Raw genomic sequence first — 19,223 nt, forward strand, 5'->3', positions numbered from 1 at the left:
AGGGCTTTTGCCTGAAACGTCGATTTTGAAGTTCCTTGGATGCTGCCTGAACTGCTGTGCTCTTCCAGCACCACTAATCCAGAACAATGCCAGGAGGCATTCAACCATTTGAAAGCGATATTAACCACCAAACCAGTTTTAGCTACACTAAACTTTTCAAAACCTTTTAAAGTCGCCAATGATGCTAGTGACATGGGAGTTGGAGCTGTCCTCCTACAGGAAGATGAGGATGGGATTGAACTGCCAGATGGTTACTTTGCGAAGAAGATCAACATCCACCAGAGGAAATACTCCACAATCGAAAAGGAACCATTGAGTTTGGTACTGGCCTTACAACATTTTAATGTGCATGCCACAAACAATGTGTTGGAGATAGTTGTGTACACGGATCACAATCCACTTACATTCTTAGAATGCTTTAAAGACAAGATGAGACTATTTCATTGGAGTCTTATGCTACAGACTTTTAAAAATCGTACATGTTGCAGGTCGTAAGAATTTAATCGCAGATGTGTTATTACAGATTTAACTGATAAAGTTTAGATGAGATTTGTATATATTTAATGTTTTATATATATAGGTATATGGGAAGAAGTTATGGGTAAACTTAGATTAAAGTTATCTTATGTTAGGGTAATGTGTTTAAAGAATAGAAAGAAAAATGAAGCCATCTTTTCATTATGATTGTTCATGTTTTTCTTAAGGGGGGAGGTGTTATGAATGTGTAGGAGTGTACTCTACCTTTAAGAGAGTAAAGGACTTGGCAAGCACACCAAGTGCTGAAGAATTTGCAAAGTAACATTTGGTTCAGAACAGACAGCACTGGCTGAGCTGCAATGAGACAAAAACAAATTTGAACTTGGCCAATCAGTTTGAATTTAGTATACTGACAATCTTACTAAAAGCCAATGACACAGTTTGATGTTTTGGGGGTATAAGATCAGGGAGGATTGGACAGTTGAGAGGAGAACTGCCAAGCCAGCATTTAGAGACTGCCTGAAAAATAGCTCTCTTAAAGAGACATTTACCAATCAGTAACATGTGAACAAGAAATGAAGACAGAGAAGAACCGAAAGCTTCCTGGTTTTGAGATAAGAAGTTTTGTTTTGCAAATCGTAATTGGGAGTTTTATTGGACTAGTATTATAGAAGGGAAAGTAAAATATAGGTTAGAGGAAGGAGTTGTAAATAGTTGTTAGTTAAATATTCTCTGTTATACTTTAAGAAATAAAAGTTTTAATTTTTACTTTAACTAGTTCTTGGCCTATCGAATTTTCACAGATTACTGCATGGGATAAATCTTTTCTATGTTGTTGGGTTAAATTGAGCAGGAGAGTTTACCCCGTGTCATAACACTCGTGCAGAAGTTTTGCAACTGGGTAATGAATGGCTCGTTATTTATACCCATTCATGCCCAGTTAATATTTTAGGCTGGAGTTTACTCAGTGTGAGAGGAGCAGATGAAGAATCTAGGGTCTAAGTTAACAAAATTGTGTGAACCTCCTTAACTAATCAGTTTGAAACACTGTGAAATTAACAGCGCAGGGACTGCCGAAACAGTGTATACATGAAGAGCATAACAAAATAGGTGCTCTAATGAGACAACAGTTCTCATGCTCCCTGCACAGGCCTTGCAATTCAATAAAACTTAGCAGTCTGCAGCCTTGATGGTACCTCATCCTGTAAGATAATTGCCATATATTAAAATACCATTTTATTTGTTTCCAGTCAAACAATCCTTAAGCATCAATCTAATCTGCTCGATTATTCCAAACTAAATATCATCTTCATTTTCAAACATATTCTATGAAGACTTCTTGGTGAGTTGTTGCAGCGACCCTTGAGATGGAACAAGTTGGAGTCACAGAGAGTTGCATTTTGTGGAGTACTGTTTAAGATGGTGAATGTGTGTTTATTAAATGGATTGCTGTGCCCCTAGAACGTACTAAGCTTATTGTTGGTTATTACAGCTCCGTTCACCCAGGCAAGTGAAGACATTTATATCACCCAGCCTCGCTGGTACCCTGTAGATGATGGAAGAGAATTTGGATGGAACAGGAAGTGAATTACTTACAACAAAATATCCAGCCTCTGGTCTATTCTCATAAGCTCATCATGTACATCACTGGTTCAGTTACATTTCTGACTCATGGTAACCCTCTGGACCTTGATGGTCAGGGAACGAGTGATAGTAACATAGCACCATTAAATGTGACATGACGGTGACTAGATTCTTTTGTCAATAATTGTCAATTCCTCTGATAAAGCTGAAATGTTTAACCTCTGCTAACCAGAAACACCAGAAACTGCAAACCTGGTATGACTTCATCCAGTGCAGACTTTTCTCCCTGATTCCAACTGCCTTTCATTTTAAGAGGATTCTTCGACACTATAGTTGGTCAATTTTTGACTTGATGTCAAAGCCAATTACCCTCATCTCACACCTGAAGTTCAGCGTTTCTTCTTCTTTGAACCAACATTGTGAAGTTCCAAGTGAGTGCAAACTAAACAAGAACCATTTGTATTTATGTAGCAATTTTCATGCAAACAAACATTTTAGAGCATTTCACAGAAACACATACATTGAAATGTGAAACAAGTTAAATATAAGGTATTAGAGCAGATGGCCAAATGCTTATTTAAAGAGCAAGTTGCAAAGGAGTGTTTAAAAGGAGGAAGTCAAAGAGGTAAAGATGTCTGTGGAAGGAATTTCAGACCTGAAAGCCTTGACTCCTTAAGATAAGGCAACCAACAGTGGAATAATTAACTTGTCAAGTGGCCTGGGTGAGAGGAGTGTCAGTATTTTGGAGAGTCATGTGATTACACAGATGGGCTGGAGCAAAGCCATGGAGGGAATTGAAAAACAAGGCTGATGTTTTGGGGGTATAAGACCAGGGAGGATTGGACAGTTGAAAGGAGAACTGCCAAGCCAGCATGTAGAGACTGCCTGAAAAATAGCTCTCTTAAAGATACATTTATCAATCAGTAACCTGTGAAGCAGAATCCCGAACAAGAAATGAAGACAGAGAAGAACTGAAAGCTTCCTGGTTTTGGGGGTAAAAGACCAGGAAGGATCGGACAGTTGAGAGGAGACTAGATTCTTTTGTCAGTAATTGTCAATTCCTCTGATAAAGCTGAGATGTTTAATCTCTGCTAACCAGAAACACCAGAAACTGTAAACCTGGTATGACTTCATCCAGTGCAGACTTTTCTCCCTGATTCCAACTGCCTTTCATTTTAAGAGGATTCTTTGACACTATAGAAGTTCCCAGTACTTCACTGGGAACCAGCGATGGTCGGTGTGCACAGGGGTGATAGGGGAATGATACTTGTGATAAGAGAGAGAGAGATGAATTTTAAATGACTACATGTTTACAGAAGGTCGAATATGGGAGGACAAGCAGGAGTGCATTTGAATAGTTTAGAGGAATGAAAAAGTGTGGTAGTGGATCTCACCCAAGATATGAGCTGCAGTAGTAGTGGAGTCATCAGCTACAGCGATGGGAAACAAAGGAATCAAGATGCATGGATGCTTACCTCAGTATCAAATGTCGCATAAAGATTACAGGCATTATTGTTTGGCCTAAATATGGTTGCTATGGACAGGGATAAAATTTAATTGGGGGATTAACTAAAATATATTTTGTGGTAAAAACAATGACTGCAGATGCTGGAAACCAGAATATATTTTGTGTCTACACTATTGTGTCTCTACTTATTAGTTGGAGATTTCTGCTCATTTAGTACTGGATGTCAGACAAGCAAGCTGACAATTTTGAGATAGTGAACCTGTTGGGAAAGTTGATGGTGAGAACATAGAATTAGTTAGCAGGTAACTGATGATAAATGCAGCTTGATAGCACCATCAAGGACACCTGACATCACTTTACTGATGATTGAGAATAGACTGATGGAATGGTATTTGTCTAGGTTGGATTCGTCTTGCTTCTTGTGGTCAGGACATGCCTAGACAATGATTCACTTTGCCAGGAAGATGCAGTGCTGTCGCTATAGTGAAACAGTGTGGTGCAGGAGAAGCTCAGCAGGTCAGGCAGCATCCGAGGAGCAGGAAAACCGATGTTTCAGGCAAAAGTCATTCCTGATAAATGGCTTTTGCCCAAAATGTCAATTTTCCTGCTCCTCAGATGCTGCCTGACCTGCTGTGCTTCTCCAGCACCATTCTCTTGACTCTAATCTCCAGCATCTGCAGTCCTCACTTTCACCATAGTGGAATATGGATGATGGTGGGATAGTGTGGGGAGATGGGCTTAGATTAGTTCACAGGTCAGTGCAACATCGAGGGCCGAAGGGCCTGTTCTGCACTATATTGTTCTATTTTCTATGTTCTATGAACAGTTTAACCTGAGGCATAGCTAGTTCTGGAGCACAGGTCTTCAATATTATACTGAGAATGGTGCCTCAGTCGACAACCTTTGCTGTATCAATGCACTCAATATCTTGTAACATCATATGGATTGAATCGAGCTGATTAAAGATTGGCTTCTGAGATGGTGGACACTTCAGGGGGAGGTTGAGGCTGATCATCAACTCAGCATGTTTGACTGAATTTTTTGTTTTGCAAATGTTTCAGTTTTTGTTTTGCTGGTGATTGCCTATCTCAAGGATGGAAATAGTCCTGGAATAGCCTTCTGTTGGTTTCGTTGAATTATTCATCACCATTCACAACTGGATTTGACCTGAAGAACTTTGATCTGATAGGTCAATTGTCTGATCTGTATTAATTTTTGGCAATAACTTTTCAACTTCCACATATCTGCATCCAGCTGAGGATGTTTTGGGATGTGTTCTTCAGGGGGTGTTTTATTAAAAGGCAATAGCAGTCTTGACCACTGGCAAGAGAGCTAGTGAGAGACCTACCGGGCCTCCTTTGGGAAGGCCCAACAGCGTTATACAACAAATAGGTAGTTACGAAGTCACTGAGAATACTTCCATGGGACCAGGACCCTGCAGACAGGGAGTTACATCCACCAGGAGCTGCTAGCCAACCAGATGTTGGCAAATCGAGTGAACAACAGTGCCACTTGGGAGGCAGTGCCTGCAACAGGAATGATACCTACTGGAGAACCAGGGTCATGGAGCGGCCTAGGGCCAAGGTCCTGGATGGTGATGAGATTTCACAAATTGGGATTGCTGGGGATGGATGGGTGAAGTGGGGAATCTCATAGACCTGCCTCCTCCTTGCAATGTCCCTCAATCAGGCACTGGGTGCCTTTGAATTGAGATCCCTCACTGCCCAATCCCCGACCTGGGAGACCACAAACAGCTTGAGCTTTTAAAAGATTCTCTCATGGGATGTAGACATCTCAACATTTATTGTCCATCCCTCATTGCCCTTGAGATAGTGGTGGGGAGCTACTTTCTTGAACTGTTACAATTCACGTGCTGTAAGTTGACCCACCATGCCCTTAGGAAGGAAATTTCAAGATGTCTCTTATTGGTGATAGTCACAGCCTGGCTTTGTGCAGCATGAATGTTAATCGCCACTTGTCAGTTCAAGCTTAAATGTTGTCCAGATCTTGTTTCATTTGATCAAGGACAGCTTCAGTATCTGAGGAGTTGCAAATGGCACTGAACATTGTGCAATCATTGGTGAACATCCCCAGTTCTGACCTTATGATGGAGAGAAGGTCATTAATGAAGCAGCTGAAGATGGTTGGGCCTAGGACACTATACTGAGGAACCCCTGCAGAAATGTCCTGGAACTGAGATGACTGACCTCCAACATCCAAAACCATCTTCCTAAGTGTCAGGTATGACTCCAACCACCGGAGAGTTTGCCCCCTGATACACATTGATTCCAGTTTTGCCAGGGCTCTTTGATGCCACACTCAGTTAAATGCAGCCTTGATGTCAAGGGCTGTCACTCTGGAATTTAGCACTTTTGTCCATGTTTGAACTGAGACTGTAATGAGCTGAGTGGCCCTGACAGAACTCAAACTGGGTGTCACTGAGCAGGTTATTGCTGAGCAGGTGCTGCTTGATAGCACTGTTGTTGATACCTTCCATCACTTTACTGATGATGGAGAGTACGCTGATGGGGCGATAATTGGCTGGGTTGGATTTGTCCTGCTTTTTATGTATAGGATGTAACTGGGCAATTTTCCACATTGTAAGGTAGATGCTGTGTTGTAATTGTACTGGAACAGCTTGACAAGGGGAGCGGCAAGTTCTGGAGCACAAGTCTTCAGTACTATTGCCAGAATGTTGTCAGGGCCCGTAGCCTTTGCAGTATCCAGTTTCTCCAACCATTTCTTGATATCATGTGGAGTGAATTGAATTGGCTGAAGACTGGTGTCTGTGATGCTGGGGACCACTGGAGGAGGCCGAGATGGATCATCCACGTGGCATTTCTGGCTGAAGATTGCTGCAAATGCATCAACCTTATCTTTTGCACTGATGGGCTGGGCTCTTCCATCATTGAGGATGGGGATATTTGTGGAACCTCCTCCTCCAGTGAGTTGTATAATTATCCACTGCCATTCACGATGGGATGTGGCAGGACTGCAGAGCTTAGGTTTGATCCATTGGTGTGATCTCATTTAGCTCTATCACTTGCTGCTTATGTTGCTTGGCACACAAGTAGTCCTGTTTGATGATTTCGACAGGTTGACATCTCATCTTCAGGTATGCCTGGTGCCTGCTCCTGGCTTGCCATCCTGCACTCTCCATTGAACCAGGTAGACCCCCTGGCTTGATGGTAATGGTTGAGTGGGGGATGTGAAGGGCCATTAGGTTGCAGGTTGTACTAAAGTACAATCCTGCTGTTGTTGATGGCCCACAGCATCTTATGGTTGCCAACCTTGAGTTGCCAGATCTATTTGAAGTGTGCCCCATTTAGTACAGTGATGGTGCCATACAACACAATGGAAGATATCCTCAGTGTGAAGATGGGGCTTTGTTTCCACAAGGAGTGTGTGATGATCACTATTATTATACTGTCATGGACAGATGCACGTGCAGCTGGCAGTTTGGTAAGGATGGGGTCAAGTCTGAATTTCCCTCTTGTTTGTTCTCTCACCACCTGCTGCAGACCCAGTCTAGCAGTTATGACCAGCTTGATCAGTATGCTATTGCTGAGCCACTCTTGGTGGTGAACATTGAAATACCCCCACCTACAGAACATTTTGCACCCTTTATTACCCAACCCTAATTGCCTAGGAGGCATTTAAGAGTCAATTACATTGCTCTGGGTTTGGAGTCACATGTAGACCACAAGTGACGGTAGCTGATTTCCTTCCCTGAAGGACATGATGTGAACCAGATGCGTTTTTACAACATTTGACAATTGTTACACATTCTCCATTAGAGCAGCTCTATGTTCCAGATCTTTGTTATTGAATTCAATTGTCACCATATTCCGTGGTGGGGTTTAAATCCATATTCTCACAGCAAGTGGCCTGGGTTTTGGATTGTTAGTCCAATAATGTTGCCACTACATCACTGCTTCCCAAAATGGGATTTTCCACTGACTTTCTTCTAAAGGTATGGAATCAATTTGGAAGAATACACCAAACCACCAACAACACCAACTGTCCCTTACTGCTGCTGCACAGATCCCAGATTAACCACCCAGCATTTAACTTGAAACTTCAAACCTGTTAGATTCTCTGTGTGAAGAAACAAAGTGATACTCAACATGCCAAGACTTAATGTTTAACCTTTTCTATTAATGTACAAAATCAGACGGTGATAAATAAAAGCAATAATCTTGAATGGCCAAAACAATCAAATTGTAGGCTCTTTTCTTTATTGAGTTAATGTACAGAAATTGCATCCAAAACCAAAAATAATATGAAGTATAAACACCAAACACCAATAATTAGAAGGGAATAAGGCAATCAAATGTATTCCTCCAGAGAACTAATTAACTTCTGCTTCCAATCATGTCATCAATAAATTTCATGAAGAGCATTAAAATATTTTTCATATACAATGTTACTTCATAAAGCATTGATCGATAAAAAGGTGGAATAGGATGGAAGAATTGTATTGTGCTCTACTGACACTTGAAATTTGCTTTTGTCAAATTTTACTAGGTATCTCCAGTTCATACCGGATTTTTCTCAGCTTCTGTCTAGTTATTATTCTCCTGTGAGAAATCTTGTTGATTACCATAAAATGACAGATTGCTGTACCATTTTGTTCCATGTCCCACTTCTGAGTTCATTTCTTGTTGTAGCAAACCTGACTTTCAAAGCTGGTGCTAACACGTAAATTGATACAATATGTATAGCTGCAGGACTTTGAAAGCTGCTGTCTCAGATTCCCTAGTGTTTGACATCTTGGTGTTTATGAAAGTAACAGTGCTTAACTAATATGCAAGAATGCAAATTAAATGTGAGGGTGTTTTTTTTAACATTTATTCAGCGGGAACCCAATTATATCTATATGCAACATTACACATGAGAAACTATGAGCATAACATCAACCCTGAAAACTTTTCTCTATCTTTAGATTCAGGGAAGGAATGGGTTTAAAATAATGAATTGTATACAGAGAAACACAAACTACACTAGCTTCAATATCTCTGTACCTGCATACCACATGTACGGTCTCTCTCAAATAAAAACCTATTTCTCTAACATTAAATAAAATTCTGCTTTCCTTCCTTTCTCCGTTCAAATTCTCATATAATTAAATGTTACGTTTCATCACCTTTTTTTGCTTTTTTGCTATGGTCTCACCTCTTTGTTTTTCCATTTTTCTTTCCCATACGCTATACGTCATACTATTTCTCCCATCATGTTTTCAGCTTTTTATCCACTTTTCACTTGTTTTTGCTGTTCCAGCAACATTCTACATTGTGTCCTACATTCTCGAGGTTTGAACCAGCTCCCAAGTGTAGGAATCTGTATGTTGTTGCCACAATTGACAAGTTATAGCTACAGTGCTTCGACAATGCGGTTTACAGACCACAAATCTTACTTCTACAATCTAACTGTTAATAGCAGCTGAGGCCTAACTAAACATAAATTAGTGATGATCCTGTATCTTTATCTCAGCTAGTTCTTCTGACAAATATACAAATGGATCAGATCATTTAAAAACAGACAATCTGCATACCTTATAAATTTTTTGCACTAATCCTTTGGGGCCTGTCCACTGCTTATAATATCATGATGGTCAACTATGAACAATTAGTTAATACACAGTAATTTCAGAACAACCTGCAGCATATGCCTGATGCAAGTAATCTATTGTACATGTAATATTAAAACTATTGTGTATCAAACATGGCTAATAATTTTTTTGGAACTTGGTGATATTTATATTAAGATACCAATGTCATCACACATAGAGGAGGCAGTTTTGTACTTGAAGCCCACATTTAGTGAAGTTTCTGTCAGGCACTCTTCAGTAGACATTTCCCCACAAGGATAGGAAACAATCAGCGTGTGTGGTCACTACAGAACAAAGTTGGAGCAAATAGCTGTCCATCATTTAACTTGGGTCCAATGTGTAGCGTGTGCATAAAGACTTCAATAAAAAATAAGACTTAAAAGGTCAGACAAAGAGAGTTGGAAGGAAGAAAATATGACAAATTTAAATTAATATTTCCTGTGATTCAGAAAGATAAGTGTTGAAATGCACAACAGTTTATTAATCAGTTGCTTCAGCATCCCTAAGATAGGGAAAGGAAAATGGCCAGGATTCCTGCTCCTGTTCACTGTCCAGTGACTGCTGCTAGAAGGTTTGCTTGTAGGGCAATTGGGCAGGGACAGGATTAAGTGATTCCCTTCTCTCCTGTCAAATTGCCTGCCAACATTCGATGCACAAGCTCACGTGTGTAGACTGGATATTCAACCTAAACACCATTGGGCTTCCAGCGCCCATGGCACAATACTTTAGCAGGAGTCAGCAGCTCCAGGAGAAGAGGGGATCAAATGGAAGAAAGTTGAAAAATGAATTCAGGCACTTGTCAGCTATGCCGAATTTTAAGCAAATGGATAAACTTAAGTGACTCCCAATTCTACAGACTAAATCCCTTAATCAATATACATGAAGTATAATAGATTAGTCTGCTCAAACTAAAAGTACTTTATTCACTTGAATGTCCAACTGCATGACTTATGCTTTCTACAAATAACACTGGAAACACCCCAAAGCTAAACATGTCGCTCTGGTGCTTGCAGTCATCACTGAGTATTTGGACATGCACACCACAATGAACACTTGGGAAAAGACAACATGAAAAGTACACCAAAGAATATTAAACTAAATCACTCTATTTTACATATACAATGACACATCTATTTCAGTTTGAAAACTAAAGATACAAATATGAATACGCAGGTTACACACTTCAAAAACATGCTCATTTTAGCTAAATATTTATATTAAAGACAATTTGTAAAATAGCCTAAATAAACAAGTATTTGAATCATTCTGATTTTGTTTGTGCAGCAATAGAGTTTGAAAAATATCTAGATTGTAGTAATATGTTTCTCAGCAATGTGATTACAGAGGATATAACAATTTCCCTGTGGGATGGAATATGGTAAATGTCCATGGATCTTTAGAGAACAATGTTTTTGTCTAATGCCACATTTTACATTATCATTCGCCTAATATACAGCAACTGTTTATTTCACCTATTCTGAGGCCTGAGTAACAACTACTCAATGTTCCAACGAAATAAGATTTTTTTTCAACATCCTCTAAAGCTACCTGACGTGACATAAAGAAATACTGATAACACTATGTGAGGAGAGCTGAGAGATTGACAAGAATTAAAACTGTACTACTTAACAGCCCAATTCAAAACAATATAAACTTCAAGATTCAAATACAAAATTGAATAATGCTGTCCTTCTCCTAAGGTCTATTCTTAAAAACAAAAACCTTCCCATGTTTTAGTTATTTTTTTAAAATAATAAACCTCCTGCCAATCTTCACAATTCTTCTGATCACACTTCCACAAATATCAGGGGGACAAGAAGTGCAGAAGACTGATCTACGGTCATCTGAGGTCCAGTCCAGCCTGCTGCAGGGTGTGCGTATGTATCACTTTAGACACAAATGTGATGCTTCATCAAAAATATGGCCAAACTTTTAAAAAAAAATCTGAATCATTGAACGAGTCTGATTTGATATGCAGGAACATTTTGTAGATGTATTAACATCATAATTTTGATACTAGCTCTTTCTGTGGCTATTAAGTAACGCAGCTTTAAGTCTTTCTTTAGCTGAACTCAGGACTCTGCTTCACTTCTGCCACTGTAGGTACTGCCTCATCACCTTTTCTTTCCTTTGTTACTACAACCGTTTCTGTATTGGCAACATTTGTAACCATTGCTGGGAGACTATCTTCACCTACTTCAGCAGCTCCTGGTGTGTCCACTTCCTTTGCTGCTTCTGTACCTGTCATCTCGCCCTTGGAACTCTCACCTACACCTTTGACAGCAACCTCTTGTCCTTCTGCCCCACTTCTTTCATTCTTCTTTTTTATGTTCATATGAAATGGTTTTGAATCAACGATGGACTTTTTGATTCTCTCTCCTGAAATCCTGATCTTCTCTCTCCGTTCGGGAGGGACTATTGTGTGACTGAGCCGATTCATCTGTTTCCCAAAGTTTTGTTTGGTTTTCTGCATGTTTTCTCTTGAAAAAGCTTTCTTTATACTATCCACCCGCTTCATGCCTGATTTTCTGAGGCGCGCACTTGTACTTTCTTCATCATAAACAAATTCTTCATCAGAAGAGAGGTCTGGTGGTGGTGTGGCTGCAGTTGCTGTGTGTTCTCCTTCTGCTGCTGCCACATTCCCTTCGTGAGGCAGGTTTTTATAGACTACTGAGGAGGGCATTTGATTTTCTTCCTGTGAAAGCACAAAATGCAATTTTTATTCTGCATTGCTGCCCTTTAGAATGTTCTTCAATGTATTTCAACATGAAAATTACTTACAAAGTAAACTACTATAATCTTAGTTAGCTTTCACTTCTCTCCAAGTGTATCTGTCCATAAATTAATTCTGACATATCTCTGAGATACACGCAGTAAGCAATCCCACCACCCTGTGACCAAACACTTTAACTCCCCCTCCCTCTCCGCCAAGGACAAGCAAGTCCTGGGCATCCTCCATCGCCAAACTCTAGCCACCCAACGCCTGGAGGAAGAATGCCTCATCTTCTGCCTTGGGACCCTCCAAACACGAGATCAATGTCAATTTCACCAGTATCCTCATTTCCCTCCCTCCAACTTATTCCAGATCCAACCTTCCAACTTGGTATAGCACTCATAAACTGTCCTACCTGTCCATCTTCCTTCCCACCTATTCAATCCTCCCTCCTCTCCAACCTATCATCTTCACCCTGACCGTCATCTACCTATTGCATTCCCAGCTACCTTCCCCAGCCCCCCCCCCACCCCATCCCCTTTATTTCTCAGCCCCCTCGGGCCACTGCCTCATTCCTGATGAAGAGCTTATGCTTGAAACATCGACTCTCCTCCTCCTCGGATGCTGCCCCTGACTGGCTGTGCTTTTTCAGCACCACACTCTTCAACTCTGATATGTTTGGGTGTTAGAGTACCAATGCTGAAATTCTTCCTGCTGCCGTGTAGATCTATTAATGCCTCCAGTAGAGAGAGAAATCCCCAATTAAATGCCTGTGTACTAACATCCCAAGGTATGCTTACAGGATTCAAATGGTTACTAAATAAGTGACAACATAGTCCCTCACCATAGCATTCTTGGATAATATTGCAAAATGGAGCATATGTGTATATTTTTACGTCTCTTTGTTTGGCACAGACAGACATTAGATCAAGTGAATTAGATGCAAAGTAAATTATTTTTATTCCCATGTGTTTTTAGTGTACTGAAATTACCCCTCCTTCCAACTATCATTACCACTCTTAATCATACAACAATATTCAATAAGTACTTGAGACTTTCTGATAAAATATATTCCAACAAATACACTGGGTTAGTTGAACTGAGGTAGTGGTCCGTTCATTAATTTTGCTCTGTGTGTGCCCTGGGTTGCAGAAGGAAGCAAGTCAGGAATGTCTGATACTGACAACAGGTCACTGGCCTGAAGCGTTATCTCTATTCCTGTCTCTCGAGAGGCTCATAGATCTGCTCAATGTTTCTAGCATTGTCTGACCTTATTTCAGGATTATCTCCGACTTCGGATTTCAACTCCTGTTGGAGTTACAGATGTATGGACATTTCAGGTCAGGATCAGAATCATGTCTAATGTCCTCCACCATCACCTCTGCAGTTAAATAGCCTGCCAATAACCAGTGGCAAAGTTTGCACGTGACTAATAAATATTTGGATGAAGTGCCTGAGGTCAATTGGGACACATGGAATGGTGCATTAGCCAAGGATCAATGCCTTCAATCGCAATTAGATTTACAAATGTATTGAGGCATTTAAATGGAGTTGGACAACAAAGATTGTAGCCATTCCCTTGTACGTCTATGAAATGTAATATAGGTATTTAATTGCTTGGCCTTCAAAACAGACAGAAGGTCAATTATATTAAAGTTGAGGTATCTAGAATCATCTGCAGAGTTATTTGCAAAATTCTAGCATCCATTTGATAGGGGACAGCACAGTATACATTCTATCAGAATATTCATCTTATCATGTTATCCATAAAGGTGTTAAATATTTTCCAAAAGAAATGCTGACTGCAGCAAGTTCTGTTGTTGCTAATTACAACAGTGTATGAAATATACCCGCAACCAAGTTGTAAAATTTCCACATTTGTTTTCAGGTATTCATCGATATACGAACCCCACTCACTGATCTTTCAAAACGGAACTGGTGATGTGAGTCAGAAGGTTAAACACATGGTATACTCCCTGCATATTATTTTTCAGGTGGCCAGCACATAGTTGCTATTCCAGAGCCATTAGTCTTCAGGCGGATGGCACAAAGCCTGTTGGGGTATTTATACCACCCTGCACTGTTGTCTGAAGTTACATCTGTTAATCCAAAGTGAGTTGTCGTTTCAGTAATTTTAGTTTAAAAAACAATTATTGAACTTCAGAGCAGTGGCACACAAAAGGGGAGAAAAAGGAATTGCTTGCGAGATTGTATGATTTGAAGATAATTCACAGAAATGTTATGAAAGAAATGCGATACACTGGCTATATTCACACATACGTAGCTGGGTAAACTTGCACTCAGCATTGTTAGCTTATTAACTGTGGTGACTATTCCATACATCATACATCTAACACCACGATAAACTGTTAGGAAGTTTGTTTAAATAATAATAACTATTTGAAATGCAACTTACCTGGAAAATGACCACTCGAAATTTATTCCTTTTGAGCAGTTCACGATGGTTTCCTTCAACCTTTTTGACCTGAGCGTTTGTTTTATCCAGTCGTTGTCTCACATCTTTAACATTAGCGTTGATCTTCTGGGTTTTCACCAGTAACTTTGAGACTGTCGTGTCTGTGGTCAGGTGAGCCTTATTAAGCTTTGCAACATCAATTTGTATCTCTTTAACAGTGTTTTCTATTTCCAGTTGCTGTTGCTCCATTTTCCGCTGAGTTTCATTAACACTGTCAACAATCCCAGCCACTTTTTCCAGGAGAGTTAATATTGTTAATGGGTCAAGTGGAGAAGCCTCCCCTTCATCTCCAGCAGTGGGATTAATACCAAAAGCAAGGTTGCTAGAGTCTGAATACACTCGTTCCTCAGCCATGTTGCTGGTGGTTCAGAAAGCTCTCCTCCTGTGTCTAATTTAAAACATGAACTTTATGTGAGTGTAGGCTAGAGGGGCCAGAACCAATGCTGTGTTCTACTCTGTGTTGGCAGTGATTCATCAACCAGCCATTCTCACAGATGATCCAAGATTAAATGGGCAGTGTGTGACTCCACCTACCTCTGGAAGCCGCCCATGTTTTACGGCTGTCATGCATCCATCTTGAATTACTTGAATGCTTGTGTACACGAAGACGGATTCTAACCCTGAGTGTGGAAAATACCTTTTGACTCTCACGCTGGTGATCGAACAGCTGTCCGCCTTCAGTAAAATCTGAAATCTCATCTTACAGCTCTTTTAACTGCAGTGCATAGCTGCCTTTTTATTTTGGTCATCATTATAAGTTATAGAACAAGGTGTTGTTAGGCAGAGTTTTAACAAACACAGATATACACATATCAGAAATCAAAGCTGCTATTTTAATAACGCACAAACATGCTTCTTTCGGTGTTGTGTTTATTTAACAATTTTCATGGTTATTAAGCTGAAATTCTATCAGCTTGCATATGTGGTTAAAATATTAAAGAAATAATGTTGCCATGTATTTTCAAGGTTAGAGGCAGGATGGGGAGTTTGAAACAATGGGGGGATACTATTCCCACACAACTGACATGTTAAGTGATAAAGCTTTACGAAACCATTCCAAAGTAACTTCCTGCCCACTCCTGCTCATCACTCTCAAGATCCTTGGTTCCACTCTCTCTTTTAAGATCTAAAGGAAATGATGGCATTTGGAACCACTGATGGCATGTTGAACAGATTAATGATTTGGATTTGGACAATCTGGCTCTGCACATATTTCTCTTTGTCTAATTCCCATTGTAACCTCGTCCATTGACCCACCTGGCTGCAATTCAAACTTCTGACAATGCCCACAAATTTTACACTAAATTCTCATTCAACTGCAACAGTTTTGGCACAGAGTTAGAAATTAACAACTACTTTCTGGTAAAGAATTTTTATAGCAAATAGAATTTACCATTAAGTCAGAGAAACATGGTACTGTGGGAGACTAAGTTATAGATATTCACTGCACATAGGATGAGTTGCGTGAAGAGCAGATTACGGTAATATTTTTAGGTATTGGAGCAGGAAGTAATAAACGCGATTTCTGTTTGGATCAGGATCAGAAGAACACTGAAATAATTAGTTCACCTTGTTTAATTTCAGATTATTGGTATAATTAAATACAAGGACAAGTAGCTGAAAATAGCATGTAAATTTATGGACAGGTAGATGTAATTAATTCTATGCATCCCTCCTCTCCTGAAGACAGTGCCTAAATAGAACACCATGGTACCAGCAACCAATCAGTTCCTCATGCACGAGACTCTTCTTCACAGATGAAGCAAGTTATTAGACAACGAATGCTATCACATTTAATTGTGGACAGTCCTCACTCGATGACCAGACATTTCAGTTTGCAATTGCAGGACATTTTGGGCTGGATTTATACTCCATGACAATTGAAATCAGCATGTGATTCTCTTCTAGAAGGTGACTGATGTCTCACAGTGTCAGTGCACTCAGTATTCTGAGTTACATCATTGCTTTTGGACTGATTCTCACTCAGAAGCACTTCACACTAATGTAAAAATGTCAACTGCATCCAAATGCAAACTTGTCCTGACATACAATTATCAATAAAGGAGGTGGCTGCATGTGCTTTAATAAGAAATTATGCGAATTTGTTCCTACGGATTAATTCCCAGTCTTCTGAAATCATTTTGTGAGTTAAATTTAGTCATAAATTGTATTTTTGTTTTATCCTGGAAAAGGTGGGGGAGAATCTGACAAACCCAGTTTTATTTTGAAACATAGTTTATTCTAAAGAAGCTAAGGGTGACATTTAGCTGAGGTAATTGCAGTCCCATCACTGGATGGAGAACTACATGGATCATTATGTCTTTTTTGCATCCAAAGCCCAAACATATTTCAGGAATCATGCAATCAGGAACTTAACTACATAGCGTTTGGCTTTCTGTCTAATTAAGTACCCCGTTGGGTATAAATCTTACCCCACCATGTATTCTCCAATACCAAGAATATCACTGGGAGCACTAACTACTGCTGGCATTGCATTCAGGCCTGCAAGGATTGGCCATGGATCCTCCGGCAGAACTGAGTGTGGGCTGGATGTGGATTGCTGGCTGGGAGTAAGTGGAAGGGGAAGGGAATTCAATAGAAAATCAGAAGGGTATCTTCCTGAATCAGGCACCGAATCCCTGTGAATGAGGAATTCCCTCCAGGCATTGACAAACCTGACAGGACTTTCTGGACAGATTTCAGCAGATGCTGGAGACCTATTGAATGTTCCATTAAATTCCTGTAAATCCTGGTGATTCAGGGATAATTACACTCAAGTGGCAGGTTATTAAGGCTAATTTATGTCCTGTCACAAGTGTGTGAGATTCTCATGTAAGGCCTTCTTCATCTCCCATCAAATTCGGAAAGGTTGTGCAATTCTGGTCTCCTTCCTATCAGAAAGATGTTGTGAAACTTGAAAGGGTTCAGAAAAGATTTACAAGGATGTTGTCAGGGTTGGAGGATTTGAGCTATGGGGAGAGGCTGAACAGGCTGGGGCTGTTTCCCTGGAGCGTTGGGGGGTGACCTTATAGAGGTTTACCAAATTATAAGGGGCAGAGAGTGGTATATGTATGGAATGAGCTGCCAGAGGAAGTGGTGGAGGCTGGTACAATTGCAACATTTAAAAGGCATTTGAATGGGTATATGAATAGGAAGGGTTTGGAGGGATATGGGCCGGGTGCTGGCAGGTGGGACTAGATTGGGTTGGGATATCTGGTTGGCATGGACGGGTCGGACCGAAGGGTCTGTTTCCATGCTGTACGTCTCTATGACTCTATACTGGGATGAGAAGCGAATATTCCTGCTGGTTTCTCTCAACCCCCTCATCATTATGCCTGCTTCAGCAGATACAATTAAATGCTGTCCCATATCTCAGAACATTAACTCATTGAATCATAGAATCATACAGTACTGAAGAGGCTATTAGCTTATTGTTGTTAATGGGGTGGCTTTATCAACTGTGTTAGTTTGCTGGGAGGGATACTACAATTAATGTGAACAGTTAATCACAATCATAGATGAACTGCCAATGAGTTTCCTTCAGAGCTCTTCTGGGTTCAAATCTGGGATAAGGAGGAATAATTACTTAAGCCACAAGGTGTCCCAGCTCAAGGGGGTCAGAGACACTTGTGTGTAGTGGAAGAGCACCCAAACCAGTAGGAAATTTTCGGTATGACTCGTGGCACTGGTGTGAGGACACGGAGGACAAATTACTGCCATTTATTTTGAGATGCCAATTTCTGTACAAAACATACATTATTGAGAAATAGATTACTGCTCTTTTAGTTGAAATACAATTGCATCCTGCCATATTTGTCTATTTTTGGAAAGATTCATCCTATCAAGAGGAAAATAACAGTGCAAGTAAGGAACAAATTGCCGGAGAAACTCAGCAGGTCTGGCATATGTAGAGAGAAAGCAGAGTTAACATTTCGGGTCAAATGAGCACATGCTGTGGCGATGTAACAATTCCCGCTGTAGGATAAGAGGGACCATTTAAGTGTCCGGCTGTTTCAAAAGCCTGAGACAAGACGAGTTTCTGATGGATTGCATTTTTTATTAGATTCCCCGACAGTGAGGAAACAGACCCTTTGGCCCAACACGTTTACACCGACCCTCCGAAGAGTAACCCACCCAGACCCATTTCCCTCTGACTAATGCACCTAACACTATGGGCAATTTAGCATTTACTTGAACCTGCATATTTTTGGAAACTGGAGCACCCAGAGAAAAAGCACGAAGACACGGGGAGAATTTGCAAACTCAACCCAGACAGTCGCCTGAGGTTGGAATCGAACCTGGGTCAGAAATTGAGCTTCAGTGAGCATAGGAGCCAGTGAGCATAGGAAATTCCATTAGGTTTTGTCATTTCTGCAAATCTCATCTTGGTGTAATCAGAATTTTATTGATTGTGATTAGAGCTGTCAAAACTAGCAGAAATGTTTAAAGAGGGATATTCTCTGAAGATAGATTTTTAAACACTTTAATTAATCCTAAATCAAATAACACCCAGGTAGAAGGTCAGTGATCGTAAATTGCTGAATCAAGAATTGAATTCTGTGCTTAAAATCTAGATGTGTACAATTTGGAGAAAGGAACCACCGCAGCTGGCATCCATTTTCCAGCATTTGTTACAATTTCAAATTATTTTCCATAGCAGACCCCCAAAGGACCTTGAGATAGTTTCTATGTCAAAACTGCTATATGAATGCAAATTACTGTTTTACATAACATAAGAATTGAGTGGCTAAAGGTTCACTAGATTTAATCAAATTTCTTTAAAGATGATTGACAATACGTCGACCATAGAGTCATAGAGATGTACAGCATGGAAACAGACTCTTCGGTCCAACCTGTCCATGCCGCCCAGATATCCCAACCCAATCTAGTCCCA

General features: G+C 40.2%; 1 protein-coding gene across 1 annotated transcript; it reads right to left on the reverse strand.

Moving 5' to 3' along the window:
* Positions 1 to 10,034: 10,034 nt before the first annotated feature.
* Positions 10,035 to 19,223, reverse strand: LOC122549952 (caveolae-associated protein 4-like). Its single transcript, XM_043690235.2, has 3 exons — positions 14,864 to 19,223; positions 14,270 to 14,717; positions 10,035 to 11,835 (listed from the first exon to the last, which is right to left on the reverse strand). Exons 2-3 carry the CDS (start codon positions 14,681 to 14,683, stop codon positions 11,203 to 11,205), a joined length of 1,047 nt encoding a protein of 348 aa, XP_043546170.1. The 5' UTR covers positions 14,684 to 14,717; positions 14,864 to 19,223; the 3' UTR covers positions 10,035 to 11,202.

Source organism: Chiloscyllium plagiosum, unplaced genomic scaffold (genome assembly GCF_037043375.1).
Source record: "Chiloscyllium plagiosum isolate Xiang-an unplaced genomic scaffold, Cpla_swu_hap1 HiC_scaffold_5, whole genome shotgun sequence".
Taxonomy (NCBI): Eukaryota; Metazoa; Chordata; class Chondrichthyes; order Orectolobiformes; family Hemiscylliidae; genus Chiloscyllium; species Chiloscyllium plagiosum.

Excerpts from the sequence above, each read along its gene's own strand:
- LOC122549952 (XM_043690235.2), bottom strand. The coding sequence starts at position 14,683 with ATGGCTGAGGAACGAGTGTATTCAGACTCTAGCAACCTTGCTTTTGGT. Across the intron at positions 11,836-14,269 it reads TTCGAGTGGTCATTTTCCAG|GAAGAAAATCAAATGCCCTC; the intron begins GTAAGTTGCATT and ends GTGCTTTCACAG.